General features: G+C 39.6%; 2 protein-coding genes, 2 long non-coding RNA genes and 1 pseudogene across 5 annotated transcripts; 2 read left to right on the top strand and 3 right to left on the bottom strand.

Moving 5' to 3' along the window:
* Positions 1–27759, top strand: eif2d (eukaryotic translation initiation factor 2D). 2 transcript variants are annotated; one of them, XM_086276190.1, is made up of 15 exons: positions 1–226; positions 3202–3392; positions 3484–3567; positions 3646–3736; positions 3814–3921; positions 5802–6070; positions 6483–6600; positions 6677–6722; positions 6806–6912; positions 7040–7195; positions 10459–10548; positions 10948–11043; positions 13487–13607; positions 25963–26137; positions 26224–27759. In XM_086276190.1, exons 1-15 carry the CDS (start codon positions 171–173, stop codon positions 26292–26294), a joined length of 1779 nt encoding a protein of 592 aa, XP_086132316.1. In that variant the 5' UTR covers positions 1–170; the 3' UTR covers positions 26295–27759. The 2 variants fall into 2 exon arrangements, 1 of the variants encoding a protein (XP_086132316.1); XR_015126543.1 differs by lacking the exons at positions 25963–26137; positions 26224–27759 and adding an exon at positions 15735–16417 and having other exon boundaries at positions 13487–14967.
* On the top strand, positions 14907–16417 carry LOC147305963 (uncharacterized; annotated as a pseudogene).
* Positions 20044–22735, bottom strand: LOC147305962 (uncharacterized). The gene is made up of 4 exons (XM_086276191.1): positions 22160–22735; positions 21850–22005; positions 21494–21586; positions 20044–21361 (listed from the first exon to the last, which is right to left on the bottom strand). Exons 1-4 carry the CDS (start codon positions 22604–22606, stop codon positions 21050–21052), a joined length of 1008 nt encoding a protein of 335 aa, XP_086132317.1. The 5' UTR covers positions 22607–22735; the 3' UTR covers positions 20044–21049.
* Positions 22759–23718, bottom strand: LOC147305961 (uncharacterized). The gene is made up of 3 exons (XR_015126545.1): positions 23676–23718; positions 23403–23572; positions 22759–23205 (listed from the first exon to the last, which is right to left on the bottom strand). It is a non-coding gene; the product is annotated as an uncharacterized LOC147305961 (long non-coding RNA).
* Positions 23956–24608, bottom strand: LOC147305960 (uncharacterized). Its single transcript, XR_015126544.1, has 3 exons — positions 24279–24608; positions 24135–24188; positions 23956–24002 (listed from the first exon to the last, which is right to left on the bottom strand). It is a non-coding gene; the product is annotated as an uncharacterized LOC147305960 (long non-coding RNA).

Genomic DNA, 27759 nt, shown 5'->3' with positions numbered 1-27759 from the left:
TGTGTCGGACCATCCCACCAAACGAGGAGCAGCTGACTACTGAAAAGCATTGTAGAATCAGTTTATGTGTTGTAGATGAGTCGTTTTAGATGCTCTGTGCTGATGTACTGAAAAGGCGTACAATCAGAAGTGGTCATGCTGAATTCTTCTGACTAACGTTTTATGAAAATATGTTTGCCAAACCATTTCGTGTCAAATCCAACACCGCAATCAAAGGATCAGACAGGTGAGTCACTGCTGCTCACATCTTTAGCTGACGCTTGCTTCTTCTACATATTCACATTTATTATATGTGGTGGAGGACTCTAAACATTTTTTTAAACTGTCCAAGTATCAGACGCTGTCCTCCTCATATAACTGGAATAAATCAAAACGGAGTAGTTCTTCTCTTCAGCTTACAGTGAAGCTTCTGGTCAGTGAATGAATAGATTTAAATAGCGGCGATATATCAGTTTTTCCGTATATCTTCGTATTTGAGCTGAAAGCTCATTATTAGCTGGCACTGTCAATATCGATCAATATTTAACAAGGACAAATAATAATTATTTTACTCTTATAATAATAACAATAATAATAACGCTTATTTGTATATCATTTATCACGTTTATCAAAGTTGAAAGAATAAGGTGAAGCTAATCTATGAATGTAAAAAATATATATATCTAAAATGTATGCTAAATGTTTTTTTAAAGGTTTTCAACGTAAATAAATATTTAGCAGTGATTTTAAAGTAAACACCAGCTGGATTTCCTCAGGCAGGTCATTTCCCTCCCACTGTCAGAAAAAGTCCTGATATTAATAATTGGCACGTGTGGGAGGATCGTCAGCCAATCAGATCGTCTGTCTCTTCAAGACTATAAAAGCAGGCCTGGACGAACTGCTCAGCCTCTCTCTTCCACTCCAACTGTTGATGTTTGTCTCTTAGTTAGGTTATGTTTATATATATATTCTTGGGCTGGGCTTTAAATATACTGTCAGTTCTAAAAGAAATGGGGAGCCTGTGTAGAGGCATTAAGACTCGTGGAATATGTTCAGTTTTCTTGGTTCTTTTAAAAGGTCTACCTGTTGTATTTTGTGATTTAGTGCTTTCTGATACCTGTGTAATTATTATTAAAATAATCCAACCCAGTGGAAATTAAAGTATGAATGATAGTCTGACACTGAATCATTTTTGTAAAGTACTGATCGTATCTTTACAAAATTCCTTAGGTGATAGTAGCAGGACTGGGAAATCTTGTTTATGTTTCTCACAACTGTGATTAGATTTGAATATCACACTCAGGTCTCGGACAGCAGATGTTACATGAATGGATAAAGAACCAAGGAGAGAACTTGATGCTTGGATGCAGCTTTTCTGAACCAATGATGACATTTTTTTATTTCATCAGTTACAGAATTAGACAGTTGAAGAGGTTGGCTAAAACGTGGATTTTTCTCTGACCCAGAGCTGTATGTCATCTCTTTTATAAGATTGCTGTTATGAGATGAATAGTACCTTTGGGACATTTTGGAGTTTGGAGCTCTTGAATCATATTTCCCTCCTGCATGCAGGTTGTAACTTGGGCCCTAGGAAAAACTGAGTTTCTTAATCCTGAGTTGAGGGTACTCTGAGGTTTCTGTTACAGAAAGAATGCTAACATAAACTCTGAATCTGTGTACCTATCATGCTTGCTGTCTGGTTTTCTTCTTCAATGAACTCCTAGTTTCTCTCGGACTCCTTCTGCTGCTCCTGAATCAACTGACAAGCATTTAGATTAATTTCCTCCCTCATGAGGTCCCTATCAAATCATGCAGTGGAGTGATTTAATATGAAGTTTATGTTTTTCCAAACACCAGAATTCAAGGTCAGTCTTTATTTTTTGTACTTAGCGGAGTCCTCAGTCATCAATGTGAGGACAGACGCAGCGATTACACTGCCGATTTATTTCCAGCTCAGAATAAAATCTGTACACTACATCTTTCACAATGACTCTGTGGAGGGTAATGCAGCTGTCACACCATCAGCCAACAATAACTGTTTAAATAAAGCTTTGCACACGTAAACACACAATCATTTATGAGGTTGTAGTCGGAAAAAATGTCTGACACTGTTAAGATCTTGAACTTTGTGAATATTTGAATAAAGATGAGACAGAGATAACTTTGAGATGATAAAACAGAGCCAAATGTAGTTTAAAGTGGGCTTTTAAAAGCAGGCTGCAGACAGTCTGACTGAATTTCATGTTGAAATAAATCCATATGTTGAAATATAGCCATTAAATTATGTTGAGCAATATTTTAAAAAGTATAATGTTTGAAAGTTCACATTCTGAATCTGTTGGGCTCTCAGACAACACTTCTGATGACGGGACAGGTAAAAAAATAAATAAAGTTCAAATTCTGCACCATGACACATTTTCTAGAGAATTTAGGCTAAAGCAGTTACCTACCTTTTGTATTCAGTTTCTGTTCCCTGCGTTTTCTCAGTGTCACTTTAATCAGAATACTTTATTAATCCCGAAGGAAATTAGGGAAGATATCAAATGTAGATGTCGCAGTCGCATGCATCCCATCCTTATTGAATTAACTTCATCAGACACATCGTAACCATAGCCAGTATAAAAGATTTATATATTTTATGCATGCATTTGATGGCCAATTAGACCAAGCTGGTTAAAATAACTCCCCCATCCCCTTTTCTCTATCATCATGGTGCGCACTGACACTCATCCTCTCCTGATGATGACTTTCATTTACTAATCACACATGATTATCTCAGAGAGAACATGTATCTGAGATAACATTTATTTCCATTTATGAGCCAAGCAAAGAGGACCTTAATCCACTCAGTTTATTGAACTTGGCTCCTAAGTGGCAGTAAATAATAACCCGCTGAAAGGAGCAGATGACTATTTTTTGGCAAGGTGACAAATGAAACTAATGTTTTAGAGGAAAAGTATAGTTTTGACAAGCTATTATAGCTGATAGCTGAAAAAAACCAAATAAATAAAATATAAATTTGGATTCTAAAAAAAAAAATATTTTAACAAATAAATGGATCAATTTCCTTGAGTTGAGCATAAAAATAGTGTGGGTCATGGTGCAGTTAAGCCAAGCATAAACAGGGTAATCTGTTAAGATATTATCAGATAAATTGAAATGGTATATTTTTAAAACATCTGTTCGTGTGTATTTTATCTATTTCTGTGTTGTTGCCTTTAGGAGAAAGCTCAAAGCTGACTTATCCGCGGCCTTTCCTTTGCTGTCTGCTGATGAACTGTCTGAACTGGTCCCCAATAAAGAGGAACTAAATGTTCTCAAGAGTTATGCACACAAGGGAGATGCTGTGACAGTTTATGTTCTTCATAAAAATCCAGTGTTCTTTGAAGTGGATAAAAAACTTTTTCCTACCGGTAATTAAACTGCAATGAACGCACTAATATGGGATACAATGGGATGACTGATCTGCTCTTAAGTAACTTTTTTTTTTGTCATATTTATTAGTGTATGTTCTTTGGCGATACCCCGCTCTCCTCCCAGCCTTCAAGACATGGCCTCCTGTTCTTCAGAAATTGACTGGAGGGGCAGGTATGCTTTTTTTTTTTTGAGGTGGGGGATCAGTGAATCGTGTGCAAAGTTATGAGAGAATATTGTGCTTTTCCAAAGATCTCATGCTCCCAGGTGTGGTGGTGCCTTCATGTGGTCTCCCAGATGTGAAACAGGGAGACAGCTGTGCTGTTACATTAGTGAACAACAGGTATGTTATATTAAACACTTTTGGAAGACCTTTCCTAAAAAATGTAAGTGTGACTGTGTCCTTCGGGTTGTTCCTAGAGCACCTGTTGCAGTTGGGACAGCTGCTGTGTCCACTGAACAGATGCACTGTTTGGGTATGAAAGGAAGAGGAGTCTGCATTCTTCACACGTACATGGATTATCTCTGGTGAGTCGCTTTCACCTTAAAGCATTGAATTGTTTTGAATTTAAGTTTAGTGGCATTATTGATTAGTGTCGTTTCACTCCATTAAATTGAAGGCTACAGTTGGCAGCTCCTTAGCTTAGCATGAAGACTCTAGCAGGTGGAGAATTTTTGGTGTGTTTTTTCTCAATAACTAGGGCAGTGAATGTTTGAAGTTGCGTGTCTCTCAGTGTTGGCCAAATTGGTGACCTGTGCTGGGTGTATCCTGGCTTGCACCTCTGACAGCTGGGTGTTGGTTCAAACCTGCTTCTCAGGCTTTCTCCAGGCATGTTCTCCCTCTGCCCATGTAGGCTACTTCCCACAGTTCACAGCTTGGTTATTTAGTTTATTGGTGATTCTAAATTTGCCATTGGTTTGACAGATGATGCAAAAAGTGATGCAAAAATGGAAAAAAAAAAAAAGTGATGAAAAAAAAATGAAGCACTTACACAACAAGGACCACCTGTCTTCTTTTCCTTATGAGGATATTCCAAAAACAGTGAAGATGAAACTGATAACATTTGATCATTGTTTGTTAGTGATGCACATTATGTTTTTGCACATCATGTCTGCCCGTCCCACTCTCCTAAACGCAGTGGCTTTGAAATTTATCAAGGCTTTTTCGGAAATGAACTCATGACATTTTGGCTATAAAAGGTCCTTTTGACCTCATGTCCATCCCATTCCTGTGACTATATCAGGAACGCTTGGTGAACTTCAGATTTGGCATGAATATTTATTTGGACTCAAACATCAACAAATTAGAGTTTGGTAAATTGGGAAAAAATTCCCGCAAATAAAATGACATTCTGAAATAATGACATTTCACATTTGATTAGATATTGCATTAGTGATGCTTATATTTAGTGCCCATCTATTAGTTTAATTTAATCTTCATTACACACAGTGCACTCACAGGACACTTCATTAGGTACACCTTGCTAGTACTGATTTGAACCCCCTGTTTTGCCTTCAGAACTGCCTCAATTCTTTATAGCAAGGACTCAACCAGGTTGTGGAAACATTCCTCAGAGATTTTGGTCCATATTAATTTGTTGGCAGCACATCCATGATACAAATCTACTGTTCCAGCACATTCCAGAGGTGCTTTATTGGATTGAGATCTGGTGACTGGAGGCCAACTGAGAACAGTAAACTGTTCAAGAGCACAGTTTGAGATGATTTGAGCTTTTTGACATTTATTTTCCTGGCAGCAGACGTAAAAAGGTGGATACCCTGTGGTGATAAATAGGCAGGCATGGTCACCATCAATAGCCAGATAAGCTGTGGCATTTCCATCACCAGCAGCCTGAACCAAGGCAAAAGTTATCCATGCTTTCATGTTGTTTATGCCAAACTCTGACCTTACATTTGAATGTTGCAGCAGAAATGGAGAGTCTCCAGACCAGGTGACACTTTTCCGTCCAATCTGGGCGAGCCCATGTGAATTCAGTTTCCTGTTCTTAGCTGACATGAGTCTCACTTTTTGTGGTCTCCTGCTGCTGTAGCACATCTGCTTCAAGGTTTGACGTGTTGTGCATTTAGAGATGCTCTTCTGCATTATAAGTGATTATTTGATTTGAAGTGTTCTCTTCATCAAAGGAGTCTGGCCTTTCTCCTCTGACCTCTGTAATAAAGAAGGCATTTTGTGTTACTGAATAGCTGAATAACTGTATCCAGTAAAGTGGCTACTCATTAGAACTGTTTAAAATAAAAGTACTGATGCAGGTAAAAAGGACTGTATTTTGTTTGTGGTGAGTTTGTCCGATTTGAGTTTGAACAAGCATTCGTTTAAACTGCAAGTTGATTGGCTGGTGGAGGCAAAAAGTCAAAATGCTCTAATGCCAGTTTCATATCCTTTTCAGGGCTTTTGGAGATAAGTCAGGTCCTCCTTCTTTACCAGATGCAGAAAGTGAAGCACATGGGGAGAACGGTGAGGAATGTGAAATCAGTGACAAAGAGGAGGAGGAAGTTGATAAGTGTGTGGAGGAGCAGCACAGTCCAGAGGAAACGGTCACAGATCAAGCCCAGTCTTGTTTTGAGGAGCTGAGCTTAGTTGAACAGGATGAAGAGAAGGGCGAAAAGAACAATGAGGAGGAGGAGGAGACCCAGGATGAGCAGAAAACACCACAAGGTACCAGATGTACAACAAAAGTCGCCTTGAGGCTTGAGGTGACTTTTGAATAGATGTAATCAAATTCTCTCACATATTTTCCTTGATGTAACAGGATGATGCAAGTGCAAGGATCAGAAGTGTTATTAATAAAAATGAAGTTATAGATTTACCATTAAATTACTTCCCACCAAAGTTGTTCTGAATCTGCTTTTAATAATACTTCGCCAAAACCTCATAAATACTTTAATCCCCAATTTAAATCTGATTGACGTAATGACTACTAAATGGTTGCAGGGCAGGCTCGATGACTTTGTTGGGTTTTTTTTGTGAACATGTGGTTTTGTTATGTTAATTCAGCTGTGGAATACTTTTTTTTTTTTTGCATGCTCAGAGAAAAGTATGTAATACAGGTCATGCCTTGTTTTCACAGAGGTAATGGACGCCATGCTGTTGCAGTGCTTTCTTCATGCCTTAAAGAGCAAGGTGAAGAAGTCAGAGCTCCCCCTACTGACGAGTACATTTCTCCGCAACCATATGTTTTCTTGCTGGTAATGTATAAATCACCTTTGTAGAAGTTTTAAGGGGAAAGAAAAATTATTGCTGAAAACACCTTGTATTTTTCAGCCCAAGTGGAAAGCAACTTGATATCAAGAAGTCGAGCTATAAGAAGGTATCATGTGTCCAGCTTGTGACATTGAACACATTTTAGTATGAAATGCATAACCTCATCAGTATGTGTGTCTTTTCTAACAGCTCTCCAAGTTTCTACAGACAATGGAGCAACGGTATAACATCGTGCGAGTAAAGGAACTCACCAAGGGTGTGGAGAGTATTGTGGAGGTGGACTGGAAGAATCCAGAGTGAGTCGAGGGCTTTTTCAAAATAAAGAAATTCTTCATAGGGATTGAAACTTGCAACCCACCCACATTCAGCAAGGCTAGCTCTGTGTTTGTACTTTGTATTACTGTTGCCTTGTTTTTTTTGTAGACTGCGTTCCTTCAGCTTTCCCGAGGACACAGATGTTGAATCGACTCCACTGCCGGATGGAGAGGAAGGAGAAATTCCGTATCATCCTCCAGAGATCACAACTCTATACTCTGTGTCTGCTCGGCTGGAGCCTCTCTTTCTGAATGCAAACAAGAGGTCTGTATATTTTCCTAACCCTGCCTCTTCATACTTCCTCCTGTTCGCATGGGTCGGACAGCAGGGGGACATAGCAGGGAGAGTTGGAGCTTGTGTTTCTTTAAAAGAGACACTGAATCCCAAGCAACTCCGGGAGAGCTGCTGATAATTGGCCTCACCCTCTGACCAACCTGTGAACTGATAGGGCAATATTTGTCTTACACAAGCTGAAGAATTCCTGGTCTTTAGCTGCGTCTGAAATCACACGTTTGATTGCTAATTTATTGCTCCATCTATAGTTTTCAAGTAGTTTTCCCCATAGGGACCCATAAATTCTGGAATGGAAAAATGGTTTCCATTGTAAATTGGGGTTTTTGACAGAAGGCTTTTCATTTGCTTTTTTCCCATCTATGAAAAGCCATGTGTTACTAATAGTACATCATCAGTACTGTAGAGTTTTCTTAGATCAAACGTAGCAAATTGCGCTAAAACAGAAATAGTAGTTTTCTTGGAAGATTCAGTGAACTGCCAGTTGTCATGTTCTTTCTAAGAACTACAAGCAGCCTTTCTGTCATGCAATATATTATTTTCATAATAAAATTAATTTGTTAAACTTTACAATTTCCCTTCAAACTGCTATAAGTTCAAGGATCTTCTCTCACTGAAACAACTCTGAAAATAAAGCCAAACAATAGCAGGTGCAGCATCATTTTTATATGTGTAACATCATTTTTTTAGCATGTTTATCAAATCAACAAATACCAGGACATTGACCCTTTTCTCTTTTTCACTCATCTAAATGATTTTCCTCAGTTCTTTGTTCCTCCATACCGAGGTTTTTGTCAAAGCTGCTGGCTTGTGGCTCTGGATAGCTTTAGCTTTTAGCCACTTTGTCTGTGTTAGGTTCTTTAAAATGTCCGTGCAGCTGGGTGAGGGTGATTGAAGGGTCGCGTTAGGTTTACTTTGTGTCTTCATCACGCTATGGGCCACAGCCTCACACTAATAACATGTGGCTGTAAGATTGTGAGCAACTATTAGCCTGCGACGCCATGTGCATGTTGCACATGTTGCACATGCATGAAATAGAGAGGCTCATAATCGAACATACATCAGGCTGACCAGCTGGTCACCAGTCCAGGTCAAGAACACAGAAAATTGTCCTGACTCTGCTCCCTAGCTCAGTGGATGGGTGCATCTCTGTAATTGTTGCCCAGCTGCCACATTGTAAAAAAATTGCAACTCATTCAGCCTCTTACCACACATCTGTCTTCTAAAGTGGAGATGGCAAGTTAACACGAATAAAGCAAAACGCATGACAATGCTTTCTAAAAAGAACTGCCCCCTGCTGAATAACTTGGTTTGATCTTCCTCCTAGTGTGCTTTGTATGGTGACCACTCATCGTGGGAATTGTAGGCGTTCCCAGCTTAGGTTTTAATATCCAGGAGCTTCTAGTACGGTGCGTGACCTGTTGTGACAGGTGAAATGTTTATACTGATTCTGAAAAGGGTTATTGTCTGAATTCTTGGAGGGCAGTGTAATTCATATAAAACAATCCCTTGAAATATCCAATGAAATGACTATATACTGAAACAATCTTGGACTGAGATTTTTTTAAATAAATTTAAATTAGCTTCAGAAGCTTCTGTGGAGAACCCACACTATTACTCCAAGGACCGTTTGTTTATATACTAATTAGCCAGAACATTAAAACCACCAGTGTAGGTCTACCAAAACAGCTCAGTTAGCCACAGGCGGTCAGGAGCATTTGTTTGGGTAAAATGCTCAAGTACCTCAAATAATCAACAACCCTGCATCTGTTTTCCTGAGCTTTAAATCTCTTAGCCTTAATTTAAATACTTTGAGTAAAACTGTCTTGGCAGCTGGGGATCGGTCCGCCAGGGCCCTCCGCTCCTGGCTGTCGCCTGGCACACAATGCACCCGACCCCTATGGCGCCTCCTGCGGGTGGTGGGCCCATGTCTCCTCTTCGGGCTGTGCTCGACCTCGGGCACCCTCCCCAGGCTTGGCTCCAGGGCGGGGCCCCGGTAACCCTATCCCGGGCAGGGTAAACTGTTCCCCTGATGTTTTCTTCATAAGGGTCTTCTGAATCGCTCTTTGTCTGGTCCCTCACCCAGGACCAATTTGCCATGGGAGACCCTACCAGGGGGCAAAAGCCCCCAGACAACATAGCCCCTGGGATCCCTGGGACACACAAACCCCTCCACCACGATAAGGTAGCGATTCACGGAGAGGACGAGTTCCTGCCCCAAGTGGAGGAGCTCAAGTATCTCGGGGTCTTAATAATAATAATAATAATAATGGATTGCATCTATATAGCGCTTTTCAGGATCCTTCAAAGCGCTTTACAATGCCACTATTCATTCACTCTCACATTCATACACTGGTGAAAGCAGCTACAGTTGTAGCCACAGCTGCCCTGGGGCAGACTGACAGAAGCGAGGCTGCCATATCGCGCCATCGGCCCCTCTGGCCATCACCAGTAGGCGGTAGGTGAAGTGTATTGCCCAAGGACACAATGACAGAGACTGTCCGAGCCGGGGCTCGAACCAGCAACCTTCCGATTACAAGACGAACACCCAACTCTTGAGCCACGATCGCCCTTGTTCGTCTTGTTCGCGAGTGATGGGAGAAGGGAGCCGGAGATTGACAGACGGGTTGGTGCTGCGGCCGCAGTGATGCGGACGCTGCACCTGTCCGTCGTTGTGAAGAGAGAGCTGAGTGTAAAAGCGAAGCTCTCTATTTACCAGTCGATCTACGTCCCTACCCTCACCTATGGCCACGAACTGTGGGTAGTGACCGAAAGAACGAGATCGTGGATACAAGCAGCAGAAATGAGCTTCCTCCGAAGGGTGGCTGGCCTCTCCCTTAGAGATAGGGTGAGAAGTTCGGCCATCCAGGAGGGGCTCAGAGTAGAGCCGCTGCTCCTCCGCATCGGAAGGAGCCAGCTGAGGTGGTTCGGGCATCTGACAAGGATGCCTCCTGGGGAGAGGGAGGTCTGGGCTTCTCTGCTTAGGCTGCTGCCCCCGCGACCCGGCCCCGGATAAAGCGGATGAAGATGGATGGATGGATGGATGAGTAAAACTGCTGATTCAACTTTAAATCTGCAGTTTTTTTCTAGCTGTGTTGCTTTATATAGATTAGTCTATTAGGAAATAAACTCATCAAAAGAAAGTAGATATTTTTATTAAAGCTTAGGTAGCCTTTATAAGTTTTTCTCATTTGTATTGATCGGTGATACTAATGTGTGCTTTGTTGCCTCTTTAGGAAAGGAGCTACACTGCATCCTGCTGAAGTAAGAAGTATTGTCACGGAGTATGTGAAGGACAATGAGCTGGTGGATGAAAATAATAAGAAGTAAGAGGCTGTTCAAAACTCTACTGTGATTCAGAGTGGATATTTGAAAAACCACAGACAGAAGAACACAGAACAACTAAACATTGAAAACCTGGAGACCACGCTGCTGAGTTGAACCGGGCATGGTGGTGAACAGCAGACTCACTGACTATTAAATACAGAACTGACCTTAATAACATTATAATGAGCTAAAATGTTTAAATGTGACTCTGAGACTCCAAAAAACATCTCATGTTTCCTTTTCTAATAATTTGTTCCTCATCTGATGTGAAACAAACTAGCAGTGATTTATGGGAGAAAATAAACTATCTGCCACAAAGCTGGCATGGCTTAACAGTGCAGCATGCTCCCTGTTTAGTGCCATCCCTCAAGCCTCACTATTTTTGTCCTCCTTACTAGTTACGTGACCATCAACCCAACTCTGTGTGACTGCTTACTGGAGAAATCAGAGTATCAGGAGGTAGTCTCTCTCAAATGGGATGACCTCTTTAGCAGGTAAAGACAAACTTTTTTTAAAGCGCTGTGTACAACATTGAACATGTTGCTTTTTGAAGTACTGTACACCACCCACACTTAAAAACAGCTGTACTAGAAATAGACAAAAATAGTTTGCATTTCTGTATAGGGCTGTGTGATGTGACCAAATTTCATATCCCGATATAAGACATCTATCCTCCCAACAACCCAACAACGGTATATATCACAAAAATGTTACAATTTCTGTAAATTCCGCGAATGTCAGGCAACTTGATTTGGGTAAAGGGTTGTTTTTTTTTTTTTTTGGGGGGGGGGGGGGGGGGGGTCTTCTTCTTAGCCGGTCGTGTACCTGGAGTCGAGTGTTTTAACCGATGCATGAAACTATACATTTTTAGACATTTTCTTTGTTAGTATTTTAATGTTTGATTCTAAGGTTTATTTTTTTGGCACCTGACAGTAGGGCTGCACGATTAATCGTTAGAAAATCGCGATCTCGATTCATACTTATGTGCGATCTCATTTCCAAATGACAACGATTTAAAGAAAAAAAAAAAAAAAAAAAGACAACGACGATTGTACCGCATTTTGATCCGGGACATAATCTGCATGAAAACAAGCGCTCACTCTTCCTGCTCAACAAATGACAAGGGCGGAGCCTTATACCACGTGATACAGAAGCTGTGCCATGTGATGCTAAAATTAGCAGGGAAAAAAACAACGAAGAGCACGTCAGGGATGACGAGAAAGTGACAGGAGAAAATCCGTCCCGGACAACCACCCAAACATCAATAACGGGAACCTTATACAGCGCTTCCCTATACCCGTCGAACTTCCGCAGGCACAAAGAAATTACGGAGGCTATCACTTATCACCTGACCAAAGATATGGCTCCCATCAACACTGTGCAAAATGAGGGATTTAGGAAAATGATCAACACCCTAGACAAACGCTACACAGTGCTGTCCCGCAACTATTTTTCTATTGTAGCACTACCTGCTCTATACACGCAGTGTCGAGCAACGGTGGAGACGGAATTTCAAGCAGTACAACATTTTGCGGCAACAACAAAACGTGAGACATTTGTTGTTTTTATGTTTATTTATTGTTTTTATGTTCAGTCTCAACTGTTACGAAGTTGATGTGCAGTTAATAAGTGCAATAAATATTTATACTGGAAAAGAAAATCGTGAGAGAATCGTGATCTCAATTCTAAGCCAAAAAATCGTGATTCTCATTTTATGCAAAATCGTGCAGCCCTACCTGACAGCACTTTTTTGCTTCTCATCCGTAAACGCTCTGCGTACTCTTTCATGTGATTCAGTTTATTTTGAAAAGTCTCAACAGGATCTTTAGCTTTATTGTGAAAGGTTTATGTGGAAAATAAACAAGCGGACACGGGATGGTTTTACCGTAGTTGTTGCTAACATAAACGCATAAAAACAGTCGCTTGTCCGTCTGTAGTGTGGTTCTATTAAATATAAGAGAAACATAAGAAATTCTACAGTGACCATCAAAACGATGAAAAAATATCACCATAAAAAGTTTATTCTGTGACATCACGAAACAAACTATAGAACAATTGACTTTTTCATATCGGCATCCGATATATATCGTTATATCGAACAGCCCTATTTCTGTAGTATTCAATAACGGAAACTGCATGTAAATTGTATATAATACATCAGTATTTTAGTAAATTAGACAGATTAACTGGTTAAAGTAGCCAATGCAAATCCACATTTAAATTGCCTCTAATTACTAAAGTGGGCCAACCTTGCCCATCAGAAAGATTAAATAATCGTACTAATGCATCATTTAATCCTGGTCTGATCTGTAAATCTTTAACGCATCACTGCTGCTGACATAGTTTGCAATGCAGTTAAAGTAATTTGGGGGTTGTTTGTTTGTTTTTTGCTAGGTTATGATTGGCTTAGATCTCAGGTATTTGATTTAAGAAAAGGTTAATTGAATGGATAGGGCAATGTTTTCCTCATTTTAAAGGTGACTTTTTATGTTTTTAAAATTTCAAAACATTAGACGAAAAGGCAAAACCAAAAAAGCAAGATTTTGTTCATCTATCCACATTTGTAGAACTGCTTGAAATAATTAAAGTTATCAAAAGCTCCACTAGGTTTACAAGAGATCAGCAATTGATTCAAATCCACGAAACAATGTTGCCGCAGACCAAAGATTGGACAAGTCACCAGCATCATTAAGAGGGGCGGATTGTGATGGGTGGCTGCCCAGTCTGCTCTCAGTGGGGTTTTTCCTGTCATAGCCTGAAAGGTTTGCACAAATAGTGCATTGTGTGCAGTGAAATTAAAAGAACAACTACTGGGAATTTTGGAAAGTAAATTCTTCATTGCAATCTTTGCAGATTGTACTTTTATAGTATCCACACTATGTTTTGTTTTGTTTTTTCCATTTTGCTAATGCTAAAAGTTAACCTTGTTTTCCACAGAACACTGGGAAGAATGCAGGAGTGCTATCAAGCTGTGTTTCCAGGGCAACCACCTATAGTAAAGAAAGGCCATATTGAACCCATTGACATTACTGTGGCTTCTCGAGGGTCGAATAAGAAGGTGCCAATTTCTTTCTCCAGTTTGGCTATTTCTGGATGAATTTGTTTGTTTGTACTGATATAGATTAATGACCTTGGTGCTTTTTATGAATTCTTAAGCATATCCCATACACTAAAATATTTAACACTTATCATACAGATAGTGTGGTAAAAAGCTTACATGCGCTCATTATGGGCATGAGTTTCATGGTACAGTCATCCACACATGGAAAAAAAAAAAAAAAACAGCAAAAAAAAAAAAACATAATACACACTGACAATATTAGTATAGTATTAATAATAGTATTTCCAGTCTCTTTTATGAGCTGCCTTCTAAAAAAAAAAAAAAAAAAAACAGTGACCACATCCTTAGCAGGCCTTCCTTCTTCCAGTAGTTGTGTGAAAATACTTAGTTAAGCTCTGGTTATATAACCCACCACCCATCATCCCACAGTAGTAATATACCTGTACTTTTTTTGCCACCCCCCCCCTTCCCTCCGCTCCCCCCCTCCGCGTCCATGTGCGTGTGCACGAGAACTGACTTTTTGCACGTGCATGTGGGTTTGGGGGTCATATGAGTTTACATGTGTTTAATAGCGTATTATTTAATGAAACCATTATGTGTTTTAATTAAACTCTTTTTAAAGGATTGTATAGGTCTCAGAGTTCTGTTATTTAGACATAGATGATTTAATTTAACTACTTTAGGGGTATTTTAACTAGTTAGGAGCATTTTGCTTTTTCTTTAGTGCTATTTAGGAGCAAATAGTTTTCAAACAGAGGGCCGCAAATAACAGCTATCCCTTTAGAAATAAATAGGGTAGTCTTAGAAATAAAGACTACCCTATTTATTTCTTAGAAATAAACAGTGATACTTCTAAAAACCGTGTATTCCCACACAGCATTTAATTTAGCTAGTTTAGGAAGATTTCACTTTTCTAATAGTTTCACAGGCTAATAGTTTTAAAATAGAGCACCACAAACAACATGTATCCCTTTAGAAATAAACTGTGATACTTCTAAAAGTACATATTCACACTAGCGCTGTATCAACCCCAATGTGGCTTTAATGCAACTAGTCTTATAATTATCTACTAGTCTGCAACAGTTAGACTCGATGATTACACATAGATGATTTAACTACTTTAGGGGCATTTCACTTTTCTAAAAGTTTCACAGGCCAATAGTTTTAAATAGAGGGGGGTAATGACACCTACTGGGCTAGTCTAACACATGTACATATAAAACGGACTCCTTCACCATTTGGAGCATCAACAGAGCGACTTAAGGAACGCAGACACCTCTAACTAAGGAGTGCAGGATGACATCTGTATCAACCATGACGAGCAGTCAGGACATCGCCCAAGCCACAGCCATACTAGGTACGTCTACAGGCACATGCCCCAGGGGCCCTCATCGCAAAAAGCAGCGCTGTGAAAACGCCGTAGATGGGACTGAATTTAAGCTAGAATATAGAGGCAGTAATGGGTATGTGTATACCGTTAAATATACCAACGGAGCAGTTATACTTCGTGTAGATTGTGGTGAGGGAGTGTTTTGGGGGGAGACACAACGCATGTCTACTAGAAACTGGAAAGTCTTTCGCACAGTTGTTTGTGCGGACTTGGACAGTGTGGGATTCCCAGAGATGCTGTATGTTTCCCAGTGGAACAGTCCAACAGGCCCTGAACTTTACAGGGTCGAGGCTGATCGCTTCAACCGTAGCCCCGATGACTTTATTTTTCTCAGTGTATGTGATGACAGGGAAAGTCTTATTGCTGTCAGAGGGGTTGAAAACTGGAGGTTAAATCCTTACCCTCTGAGCATAGAAGAGCACGCTACATGGTTTAAGGACATGTTTTTTTTTATACAGTGGTGCGACTGGAGACCTATGCTGCGTCTGTTTAGCCAGATTGACGACACCATCAAGAGGGTAGTCTCAACACTGCGTACGAGGGTATTAGAAAACGCCTTGTTTTTGATGATTTTGCGACTTGTCCGAAGACTGGTTTGCCTTCTACCCTGTGCAAACCTAAAATCATAAGGCCGTCTGACAACTAAATAAACAAAATGGTAGGTTTAGTTTGTGTGTGTGCGCGCGTATCTATGCAACAAAATATAACATCTTTTTATCGTTCTCATTTTTCAGAGGGAGACATGCAAGCATGGGACCTCACAGACTCCCCACCTCCACCAGCATTGCTAATCCAGACCCCACCAACTCCACCCCCCTCTCCACAATTGCTGCCGCAGGACCCTACAGGATCGGGTCTGTGTCAGGAAACCATTATCGACATCAAGCTTGCAACCCACCACTTGCTGATGTTGGCGCTAAATGACTTTCTACAGGATACATGCTACAGATGTCAAACAGCTCATCCCAGTCAGGTGCAACACAGCTGCTTGCACGAATTGTCCGAGTATTTCTTTGACACCTACTATGACGATGTGATGATAAGGCTTATGACAGACCGATTCATCCCTGCCATTCGACTGTTTGTACGCGCATACACAGTCGTTGGGACTGGAACACAATTCAGCAGGATTGCAGAACACACTGTTACATCTCCCCGAGGGCAGGAGGGGATAACACAACAACTCCGGAAACTCAGTACAGGTGTTATGAAAAGAAGGTTTAATGGCAGCGCTCTCACAAAATAAACAACCCAGACTCAAACAACAAATGTGGGGGGAAAAGGGACAGTTAGGTTGTGCCAAAAAAAAAAAACACCAAAAAGACAAAACCAAAACTTAGCTGAGCTGAGCTACTATCCTAGAAAAGCAACAAACAGGAGAGATAGACCCAAACCTCAACTTAAAACAAGCTCAAAATTACATGGGTGGCACCAACCTACTTACCTAGTGTTTCTAACACAAAGACTCTACGTGAGTAAGTGTATGGGGTCCCCAAACTTACCTAGTCCACTTTACTCCCACCACAATCATCAAACAAAAGAAAGACAGCAGGAAAACGTCGCACATGTGTCAAACAATTCAAGGAGGGAAGAGAGCCGCGCCCAGCCACAGGTGAGTCTCCTTATCAAGGGTTTCACTCCTGGGTTGTCCAATCAGGGCCTCCCTCCTCTAATTAGTTGGACGTCACACAGATTGACATCAGCCTGCAGTCTGCGACCTAAGGGAATGGCAAACAAAAGGGGAGGGAAAGAAAACATGCAGCCTGCAGACACGTAACACACACCATGACTGAACTGAGATCATCACAACATATAGCATGCGCAATTAACGACAACATTGGGCTGCTGTTAGAATCAAGTCGTTATGCCCAGCTTGTTAAACCAGCCATGCTTTGCATGATTGGTAACTACTGGGCTGGGAGACACCTGGTTTAATGTATACTGTTCAGTATTCCTTGTCTGTGTGAATGAAATAAAAAGACGTGTTAACACCAACATTTTAGTCATTTGTGTCTTGCATACATCATGGAAAACACCTTGTATAAAATTTATCATGATCCGGCCCATCCTGCTGGCTTGGCCAGTTTAAATAAGCTCCGTTTAGCTACCGCCGAGGCAACAGGGGTAAAACCCTCATTATCACAGGTCAAACATTATTTAGAACAAGATGACACTTACACACTCCATAAACCAGCTAGGATCCACTTTCCCAGAAACAGAGTATTGGTTAATGGAATCGACAAACAGTTTCAAGCCGATCTGGTTGATATGTCTGAATACATGGCAGATAATGACAGTGTCAGATACCTGCTAACATGTATAGATGTATTCTCAAAATATGCATGGGTTAGATGTCTCACAACCAAGACGGGCCCGGCCATAACAGCCGCATTTGAGGATATACTTACCGAGGGCAGGATCCCCATGAAACTACAAACAGATGAAGGCAAAGAATTTTATAATACACCCTTTAAACAGCTAATGAAGCGATATAACATCAAACATTTCTCAACAGCTAGTGAGGTTAAATCTAGTATTGTTGAAAGATTCAACCGCAGCTTCAAGGGTAGAATGTGGAAGTATTTAACATCCGTCAACTCAAGGAGATATGTACAAGTCATCCCTGAGCTCACACAGGCATGTAACAATGCTTATCACAGGTCTATCCAAATGGCTCTGGCAGAGGTAAATAAGGATAATGAGAAGCTGGTCCTTATAACACCCTGTACAAAACCAAGCCTCAGAAGAAAGTGCATTTTAAATTTAATGTTGGCGACACCGTACGAATATCAAAACTGAGAGGAGTGTTTCGAAAAGGATACGAACAAACCTAAAAAGGATACGAACAAACACAACGACCGAGACTGTCCAAGCCGGGGCTCGAACCGGCAACCTTCCGATTACAAGGCGAACGCCTTGTAATCGGAAATCTAACCACTCGATAGGACCACCCTTTAATTTATTTTTTTTATTCTTTATTTTTTTCTTTAATGTACTATCACGCAGTGAAATGCCCGGTGTGTTCTTTTTAGGCGTGTGTTTTAAAAAACCAGAGTCTTCAGTCAGTGTGTGATCGGTTTTATACAAGGCAATGGTCTTACATACGCCGGTATTAGATATGGCCGATAACGGTATGTTTAAATCTGAAACAGCTTTTAAAAACTCTGTCCAGCCTATAGGTCTGAAACCTTCAGAAGGTGTGTGTGTGTGGTTGTGACTGCTTTAATCAGATCATAAATGTGTGAACCCGGTATCGTGTGTTTATCAACAACAATTTCGCCTTTGTCGTTGTAAGAAACCGTGTTTGGCGAACGGTTCAGAGCTGATAGAATGAGTTCTGCATTCCTCCTACTCCTCTTAGGCATGTGTGTCAAAACACTCTGCAATAAAATCCTTCACCCCAGCATCGCTATAAACAGGAGGTGTGTCCGCAGGAGGGGTTTGCACATCTGTGTTAAGCTGTTCCAGTAGGGATAAAGACAATACACTCTTTTCACGGTCCCCTTGTCTCACAAGTGTTTGGAATCTTTGGAGAATATTGCCATATTTTTTAGCTTTCTCATATACATCTATGTCTGATTCATGTAACACATGAAGCATCTCCTTGTCCAAGTCATTCTGAGCCTGTTGTCTAATGTTGCCTGTGTACTGTTGCGGTTGTTTCAATAAGTCCAGCTGATGTTGAGGCACCAAAAACATCTTTTGCACATGCTCCATTTTCACCTGTTTGCTATCAGACTGGTTATGAAAGGGATTGCAGCCCCTAATAAGGGTAGTAAAAACCCTCCAGATTGGTTGATTGTCTTTCTCTTTTTCAAAGTGTTTATCTTTTTGTCAGCAATCAGTCTGATTAGAGATTTTTTCTTTTTTAGCTGTTTGTACTGCTGATTGGTCAGTGGAATGTTACCTTGCAATACGTTAAAGGCTATCTCACACAATGCATTGATGAAATCCAAGCCTGCATTGCTAATAATAACTCTGCGTAGAGCCGGTGGAGACTTATATATCAACTCCAACAGAGACAGATTCCTCCGCATGCGTGATGAAATCCTTTCACCTCTTCACTGTTTTTTGTTTTGGGATATAAACAACCGGACGGTCTGACAGTAAATTTGTTCTGAGTCTTAAATAGTCCGGGGTCTTGGCTTTATAGTCTGTTGGAGCCAAGTCCAGGCCAATAATTTCACTCAGTTACATCATGCCATATTTAAGTATTTGTCATGATCTTTAAGTTTCCATTATAATCTTGATCATTTTATGTTATAATGTAATATGCTGTGCTCCATAAATTAATCCTGCTTTATTAGTCTGTTGTTGTTGTAAAGTGTTGGTAGATGTCGTAAAGGGGTGTGTATTTGGCCCGCATGCGGAGGGGTGTGGGTAAAAAAGGTTAGGTAAGCAAGCAGGACGTGGAGCAACAGTTTTCTGACCGTCGCCGTTCTGACCGTCGCCGTTTTAATGTTATTTTTTGGTTGTAACATAAAGGAAATATAAACGGAGCGCCCACCAGAGGCATTTGTTTTGTACCTTTCGATTTGTTTGGAAAATAAATGTTTTGCCCCTTTTCTCCTTCGCCTCGTTTTTTTTGCTACCGGAAGGCATCCAAGCGACTGAACAAGAGCACGAGTCAGAAACTTTACGTTCTGCAGAAGCGGCAAAGAAGGACCGAAGGCTGCCGCTACATAGTCTATTAAAAGATACCCATATGTTGTTGATGTGGCATCATTAAACGCTTCTATAAAATATTTAGTATTACCACACTGAAAAAAAAAGTTCTTTCAATTTACTTGATTTTATTGTGTACATCGGTCCCACATAATATGAATAAGTATGACTGACTTAATTTTCCACTTTCCAACAAGTAATAATTACTTGTAAAGCCAAAGTATTTCATTCACATTAGATTACTTAAAAAAATCATGTTCGATGTACATACTGTTTATCTGTTACCAAAATATCAATGTATTACATAATGTTGATATATTTTAAAGTTTAACACCAACGTATTTTTGATTGTCAGTGGTACTTAATGAAATTGTGTAACATAAAGGCATTATAATTATGTTCCTGCAACACAAATTATGGCTTTAAATCCTACTTAATTATTTTAAGTCAACTTCATAAAAATTCAGTCCTTGGTTTCTTGCCTATGTACAATATAATAATGTAAATATAAACTAAATGTTATTGACAAAAAAGGCAAAAAAAAAAATGTGAGTGCTGAAAAGTTCACCTTTATTTTAACAGCAGTGAAAACAGCAAGCATATAAACTTGTTACACAGTTTTAGCGATTGCCTGCAGATATAACTGAAAGAAAGATTTAAAACATTTGTAAATATTTCCCCTCAAAACTGACCTTAGCAGCAATACAAGAAAGCTACAAATAAGTGCTTATTAATGATCCTGTCATCTTACACATATTTGTATTTAATTTCACAATTAAAAGTTTGAAACTAAATTAAGCCTACTTGGAAAAAGAATCAAAAAGCATCCATGAACAAACAGGCTTACACAAATATAACTTTTTTTTGCATTTAACATTTCTACAACTCCTGTTACCTGGAGTTTAAGAGACAGAAACCAGCAAGCTGCTTTGAATGATCAAGTCTGTACATATATAGAACAATTTCAGCTTAAATTGGTCTTCCAAAACTCAAAGAGGCAGCAAGCTGCTATTAAGGATAAGATATATCTTCATACATGTCACATTTTGTATTTAGCTGTACAGAATTTTTTTACTAAATTGAAGCTTAAATGACACCGTCACATAATACCAAACACCTAAAGGAATCTTCCTTTTGAACATATAAGCAGGATGTAAAGGTTGACCCAGAGCACATTGCTAAAAAACCTCTGTAAACATTTCTCGCAATACAATACCACCAAAAGGAAGAAAAGAAAAAAAAAGTGTCACCTCGAAGTGCAGTCACATGAGAAAAAACAACAACAACAACAAAAAAAACCCAAACAAACAGTATCAGCAGTATAACATTGCAGTTCTTTGTTTTGTGTTCAGTAAAGAATTACTGAAGTGCAGTCTTTGACCCTTCAGTGAAACAGACGGTTTTTGAGAGCAAGAACTTTGTTGGAGAGTTTAGCTCCATCCAGTTCCATGAAAACCTTCTGGAAAACCTCAAAGGTGTAGCGGAGGTCAGCAGGGTAGGCAAGGTTTAGTGCATACATGAGTCCAAATAGCATTACCACAGCAAATGCTACATTATCCAAATTCTTCACCACCCTGATGCCTTCAAGGACAACTCCAATGTCTTCTTGTTCATCTGCTGAAGCTTGTTCTTTAAGAAGATAAATTCCAACAGTGGTGTCTTCAATGGCCTCATTGATGGCGTCTTCATCCATGTCCTGTAAAAAATACATAAATAAATAAAATAAAAGTCATGTTACTCAATCCATGGCAAGTGAGCAATATGATGTACTGGTGAAAGTCACCCCCCACCCCCCCAAAAAATAAAATAAAATACCCCAAGTACTTACCACATACTCCCGGATAAGGTTGTCAGGATCTTCACCCATGTAGATACACACTCCCTTAATGACACACTCACGTCCAGCATCAACATCTTCACACTGAAATGAAATTTGTGTGATTAGTATCTTCAGTCAGCCCTTCTCATTGATTTTAGGTTTTAGTACTGTACTTTACATGAATGCTTTCAAAGTAAAGGCACACATACTAATAAAGTTGACTAAGTAGAGTAAAACAAAAACAAGCAGATGTAAAAGTAGTACAAGATGACAGCATTTATCATTGGAAAAACATTTACAATTTTTAACCAATTAAAAGTTTTGTCCAAAGGGGGTCATAGTTGTGTTAAGGCTTTATCACTTACATTATCCATTTGTGCCACAACTTTTTTCAGTCTTTGTCCAAGCTGTCCTCCTCTTCTTTTGAACAGCTTCACCAGGTTGTCTAAGTGGAGATCCATCTGAGACAGGAACTTTGATTGAAGGGGGATTGTGGTAATTCTTTTAAACTCAGCATTGATCTGAAAACATCAGCACAAAAGAGTGAGCTTCAAATGTTTAACACCAGGAAGAAGGCCACAATCACCAATGCTGAAGAAATTGGCTGTTAAATGTGCCTAAAGTATTTTAGCTTAACACCTCTTCCAAGAACTCCCGGTGTGAGTCAAACTTTACCTCATGGACATCAAATAGAGCAGGCCATCTTGCCATGAAAGCCTCTACCATTGGTGCATCACGAACAACTTCATGTCTTCTGTAGGCAAAAGTCTTTTCCATCTTGAATTTCACCAACTCTCTGTTGTTCTTCTTCTTTATGTCCAAGAGTAAAGTTTTCCGCATTGCCTCCAGGCTCTCCTCAGTTTCTTCTGGTGGGTATGTTGGGCAAAAGTTAACTTCTGCCCTCTTTGCTTTTTTGACACCAAAGGCTGCACTGCATCTTCCAACAGGTTTGTTCTTTAGAGAGTTTACAGTCACCTCTGGGCAGCCCAGTTTTCGTAGCTGGGTGCGATAGTTTGAGAGTTTATATTTTAAACTGGTCTTCCATCCTCCAAATCCAGTGTTGGAGCCTGTCTCAGTTAGACAGGGATGCTTCTTGATCAGACTCTGAGCTACTTGATCCATTTCTTTATCACTGACATACACTTTATACTTCACAATTTCCTGCACCAAACCTTCAAGGATGGCTGACTTCAACTTGGGATCTGGAATAAGTGCAGTTCCATTCTGATTGTACGCAATTTTTGCCCGCTGAAGTTGTAATTCAGCATCATACGAAAACTTGGGCACATAAAAGACAGCAGGCCAAGAAGATCGTGAGCTTGTTGACTCACTTGATGACAACACATCCGTGTCCACAGATCCACCAGACAGGTACGAAGAATCGTTAACAGAGGAACAGCTGAGGGCTTCGGAGTCCTGGACAGGATCAAGAATGATATAATCCTCATGCTGCATAGTGGTGGGTCTTGACATGTCAATAACTTTAAGAGTCCCTCTGTCTGCCACTTCTGAAACTGAGGTAAGATTAAGGAACTCATTCCCAAACAAGGAATCCATAAACTGAAGTCTGAAATCGCCCTGAAGACCACACTGTCTCTTGACTTCAACAATGAGATCCTCAATTGATTCAGGTGGTCCATTGGAGAGAGTGAGCCTTTGACAGGTTCCATCAGTCAAGATGATCTTTAGGATCACAGGGGTCCCCATTTCAAGCAGCTATTCTGTAGACGAAAAACAACAACAACAATACATCAGACACCCAGAAAGAATAACTTCAGTTTAGTCTTCATACAGTTACCCATACATATCAGTCAGTTATAAAAGGTCAGATATACAAAAATGGTGGGTATGTCATTTATATTAAAATCTGATAGACTGTACTCAAAAACATTGCTGAAATCACTAGGCAGACACTCACTCACTGGTATGTGTGGTCCTGTGATGAAGATTGCTTCCGAGTCACTGTTGTTGCCCAAAGGTTGTGGGTTTTCTGGTTGTTGTTGTTCTGGGAGTTCGATATCGCGTAAATATTCCAAAAACATCAAGGGGTCTTCATGGGGTTCATAGTGGTAAGGGGTTGTGTGATCACTGTGGAGATAGAAGGGTGTTAGAAACAAATATATATACATGGTGTATCATTTCAAAAACAGGATGTGTTTGGCTCTTTTGATTTATTTTTGCCTATACTCACACATTGTTCTGCGTTATTCCGGATGGCCCCGGTTCTTGACACTCTGTCTCAGGCCTGGTGTATTAGAACATTTGTAAATATTTAAAACCTTTCTTCCTTTAAATTGAGTGTCATGTATAGAGACTTGTATACATACCTAGCGTATGGCTTGGTCTTATTGCACCCGCTTCTGTAGGTTTTTCTGGACAACTTATTGACCCTGTGCCCAGGGGATAAGCCCAGTTAATACAAGGTTTAAACAAACACGCATATATTTAAAACATGTGTAACACCGTATTTACCTTGTGTTTTTTAGAGGTGTAGTTTGCCCAATATAGCTTTGTGATCCTGTAGAAACAAAGAGAAATATACATTTAAATGTTACTATGTGAGAAACAGGTAAGATTGCTTCTAAAACAATGAGGCACAGACCGTTTTGTGTGAACTGATGACTGTTTTTAAAAAAGAAGAAACACAGACCTTCTGTAAGTGACACGTGTGGTGCCCCGTTGTGCCAATCTCCTAAAAATCAGGCTTTTGTTTAGAAAAAGAAAACAGTTTGAATATTTTATGATATACTGGGGTATACATTTAAGAATCCATTAATAGTCTTGTTTTACTTACCATATATGTTGTCCATGTTAAAAAGAACGCTGTTAGGTTTGCTGACCGCGCTGATGAACGAAGTGTTATGCTCTCAAGGGCCCGTTGTGAAGTAGTGTGGAAGAATGCAGGGTGTCTGATTAGGGTGTTTTTATATAGGCGGGGCTACTTTCAGTTGACCTATGAGATGTAGAGAAAAAAGAGCAGGATGTAAGGAAGAAAGGTGGAAAGTCTTTGGAGACTCTGTTGGACATGGCCTCTGACATGATAGGATAAGATAATGGAATTAACTGTTTGTTTGTTTGTAATTAAAAAATGTGGAAAGTATGGAACTACAGTTGGCCCCTAATGTAGTTAAATCATCTATGTGTAATCATCGAGTCTAACTGTTGCAGACTGGTAGATACATGATGAGATAAGATAATGGAATTAACTGTTTGTGAAGAAACACCTTTGGGCTGGGATACTCTTGATAAGGGAGCCTCTTTTGTTTGCTTCATGACTTCTTTTGCAGACTGTTGGGAGGCTAACTGCAACCGCCTCTGTCTAACTGTTACAGAGTGTGGCTAGGTGTGAATATACAGGTATATTACTACTTCCCACATTACCACCTTCAACAAATCTCTCCCACTTCCTCCAATTTTTATGAAATTGGTCCATTTTGAGGTTAAAAAAGTAAGTTTTTCCATTCTATATATGTCCTCCATTATTCCTATCCAATCTTTCTTTGTTGGGGGCTCTTTCTCCAGCCACCTCCTGTTAAGCGCTTTGTCCCTTAAGGAGGCTGCTGATGGGATATCGCCCAAATACACAGTACAGAAATCCAAATTTAATTTGAGACCAGTCACCAAGTAAATTGATTCGACCACTTCACTCCAGTATGGTTGGATTATTGGGCATTTCCAAAATATATGAAAATGATCTGCCATGTTTTCCCCACAGTTTCTCCAGCATTGTCCATCTGTCAGTTTACCTTTTTGTTTGTATTTTATTTTGGGTGTTATAAAAAACCTAATAAACCTAAACCTAAAATTTTACATGTGAATTCCCTCCAATAACCTGAACTAGTAGTTTCCATCTGTGTTCTACATATATTTAACCAACTGTCCTCTGATATGTTGATTTTAGCCTCCGTCTCCCATTTAATTTTAATATAATTGGTTGATTGATCCTTAAGTGATTGTAGGTTCCGATAGAGTTTAGCAATCAATTTATTTTTAATCTGACCTTTATAAGCTTCTTTTATAACGGGGACTAGGCCTTCACTATGTTCTTCTGTAGTTTTTATATTACTATTGAAATAGGACCTGACTTGGAGATATCTGAAAAAATCTTGGTTTTCCAAACCATAGGTGTCTCTTAATTTTTCTAAACTTTGTAATCCTTCTTTTCCTAACAATGAGCAAAATGGGAGCTATAAATCTTTGTGCAAAACTTCCAGTCAATCCAGCTAATAGATATTTCATTCTTAAAAAAAGTGGTATCCCCACACCCCAGCCAAGATCGCTGTCATTGGAGACACATCATGTATATGTTTTTGTTTTTTAATCTAGTAATGAATGATATATTATAGGTGCATCTTACGTTTTGAAAAATAAACTTGTCAGTGCCCTCCATTTATACAGATTGTATATAGTAATGACCTCACTAGTTAACATGAATGATTAAATATTTTAATTAGTTGTTTTATATATGCAACCTGTAGGTGACTTTGATGAAGAACCTGGAAGTGTACGGGTTGGATCCTGCAGTTGTCGCCAGTGTTTTGCAGCATAGAGTTCAGGCCAGCTCTGTCTTGCAGCCTGTCCCCGGAGCCAAGGACAAAGTCTTGGTCCAGATCCAAGGAAACCAGATTCAACAAGTTGGCAAATTGCTGCTGGGTATGGACCTTTAGGGAATTCAGTATTTTATCATAATTCCTTCATCTGCACAAATAAAGTCATTTTGTCTATTATTCTCCTTTCAGATCATTATCAAATTCCTCGGAAATACATTCAAGGATTAGAAAAAGCTCCAAAGGGTGGCAAGAAAAAATAGTATTTCAACAAATTGTACCAGCACTTTGAAGTGTTTAACTGTTTTATTGTGTGTAAACAGAATTACAATAAACTCTTCACTGTCCTTTAAATAAAGCTGATCTGGTGTCAAATGCTAAAGGTGGATGAATGAAGTTCTCATTATTGTTCTGCTGTGGCTCCCAAATGTATTTCAGGTTAAAGTTGATGATGGGGTCGGACAAAACGACCAATATGTTTTTCACTTGAAGGTAATTGGATTCTGATGGCAACAAAGAACATTGAGAGGAAACAATTTCCTTAGCTTTAGACGTACTGAGAAACATCTCTGTCTGCAAATGTGTCCTAACAGCTGACTGTATGCAGTTTTGTCAGCAGGCACACCATTAAAGTGTCATATATTCAGCTGGACTGTACAAAAGGAAACAAAAAACACCTGCTTTAAACTGATTTATTTCTAGTTTATTTGTAATTTAATATCACCCAAACTTAAAAGCACAGCATCAACAGTGATTATTCTTGCCATAGTCAAGGTTTTTGTTTATTAAAGTAATCTGCGCGAGACTCAGTCGCTTTTTTAATCTTGTGCATACAGGCATTGGAATTAAACACACTAATAAAGTAGGTTAAACTAGTTAAACACCTTTATTTAAATCCCTGCTGCTGCTTTCTGGACTAATCGATGGCAGACTAAGAGAGATGTGTTTGATTTTCTTTGTTAGATGAAAAGAGCAACGCTGGATGACTTTGGAGATCTTGATCAAAAGTAACACCATCATTTGAAGCAAAGAATTTTATATTGAATTGTACTAGCTGAGTAGAATCGTAGAGGCTCTTGTGGTTGTGGCTTAACGGGAAAGTACAGCTGTGAATCATCAACATAGCTGTTTCAAGAAATAACCTTGAAGCTGTTAAGCAGGTGGCCAAGGACTTACGTATGCAGGATTGTGCAAATGGGGAATAGGTGCAAGAATAGATAGAAATACTCTACAACATTTAAAGCAAAAACAAAGAATGAAGAATTCTAACACGCTTGACAGTCAATATTTGGTATGACTACCTTTATTCTTAAACACAGTCTGAGCTCTCAAGATTTCTTGTAATTTCTTAGGAAGCCTTCAGGAATATTTCCCCAGGATTCCTGAATAAGATTCAAAGCTTTTCTTTTGATGTTGGCTGCCATTTGTTCCATTCTCAGTCAAGATGATCGCACACTGCTTTAGTAATATTGAGGTCAAGGCTCTGGGGACTGTCACTATCTGTTTTTTCTATCCAGGCATGCTTTTACTGAACTTTCAGTGTGTTTGGGATCATTGTCATACTGAAAAATAAAGCTGTTGCCAATCAGATATACTTCCCCAGATGGTTTTGTATGGTGGATCAAATTCTGACTGTGCTTTTCTGCATTCATAATTCCATTAATTTTGACAAGCTCTCCAACACCACTGACGATGATTTGAATTAAAAATTTACCCCATAAGTCCAGT

Source organism: Aulonocara sp. 'chitande type north' Nkhata Bay, linkage group LG20, assembly GCF_057382095.1.
Source record: "Aulonocara sp. 'chitande type north' Nkhata Bay isolate Kocher_YH1m ecotype deep benthic linkage group LG20, A_spYH_male_GT1.1, whole genome shotgun sequence".
NCBI classification, from domain to species: Eukaryota; Metazoa; Chordata; class Actinopteri; order Cichliformes; family Cichlidae; genus Aulonocara; species Aulonocara sp. 'chitande type north' Nkhata Bay.
Note: the sequence above shows the minus strand (reverse complement) of the source record. Positions and strands in the feature narration are given on the sequence as shown.